Source organism: Octopus bimaculoides, chromosome 11 (genome assembly GCF_001194135.2).
Source record: "Octopus bimaculoides isolate UCB-OBI-ISO-001 chromosome 11, ASM119413v2, whole genome shotgun sequence".
NCBI lineage: Eukaryota > Metazoa > Mollusca > Cephalopoda > Octopoda > Octopodidae > Octopus > Octopus bimaculoides.
The window spans coordinates 74,564,340-74,565,396 of record NC_068991.1 but is presented as its reverse complement, the minus strand read 5'-3'; the positions used below and the strand labels follow the sequence as shown (position 1 = coordinate 74,565,396).

The 1,057-nt window shown below is 35.5% G+C and overlaps 1 protein-coding gene across 1 annotated transcript in view; it reads left to right on the top strand.

Moving 5' to 3' along the window:
* Window positions 1–1,057, top strand: part of LOC106867571 (organic anion transporter 3) — a 67,151-nt gene that overhangs the window by 59,310 nt on the left and 6,784 nt on the right. The window contains exon 7 of the mRNA XM_052972013.1: window positions 621–755. Coding sequence (XP_052827973.1) covers window positions 621–755 — 135 coding nt within the window. The remainder of the gene's footprint in view (window positions 1–620; window positions 756–1,057) is intronic.

Genomic DNA, 1,057 nt, shown 5'->3' with positions numbered 1-1,057 from the left:
GTTATCATGTAAATGATGGATCTCCGTCACTTTCCACGATTAGTGTTCAGTTATTCGATCAATTGTACTACTTGATCGTTGACTGAGTGAGCGAAGTGTTTCACTATTTCACAGTCACATGGTTATGTGGAATAACCGAAAGATCATCAAGAGATCGACCAAGTGTAATGATATGTTGATTTTAATAATATCTGGAGAAACAACCATATATAAAAGAAAATCACAGAGACAATTAATATGAACCTGCGTGACAAGGCTGCACCTTTAAAATTACAGGTATAATCTCCAGCAGATAAACTTTTATACAGTCTCTGACTACCTCAAATTCACTCACAGTCAATCTGAGACTACAGTAATAATAAAAAAACTACTTGCCTTAGATGCTATGCTTTCGGATCGAACTTGGGTTTGATAGACGTAAAGAGAGAAAATTTCTTAAGTAATCAGCCATATACACATAGGAATGAAAAGAACTGATGACGATCGCAGCTCGAAGCGTTGTGTAGATATAAATATACATTTTTTTGTATCCAAAGTCTTAATATACAGAAAACATATCGAAATAAAGATTTTTTCATGTGTGTTTTATTAAATACTTTTTAACTGTTAAAACATTTCAGGTTGACAAACACTCTAACGTACTACGGCATATATTTGACGTCATCTGAGCTGGCAGGCGATCATTATTTGAATTTCTTTTTGGTATCCCTGACAGAATTAGCCGCAAATATATTGATGGCCGTGCTACTTTTCAAGTAAATATACATTATTTTTGTTCCTTCATTTTATTTTTGTCATTCGTCTTTTTTTCTGTTACTTGTTTCACTTATCGCACAGTGATCATGCTGGAGCATCACCTTAGAGGGCTTTAGTGAAACAAATTGACACTAGTATTAATCTTTTTCACATAGTTTGGTACTTATTCTAGCGTTCACTTGTTTTGCCGAACTGTTAAACGAAGGGAGACGTAAACAAATCAACACTGGTAGGAGACACGCACGTACACGCACGTACACACACACACACACACACACACACACACACACACACACACACA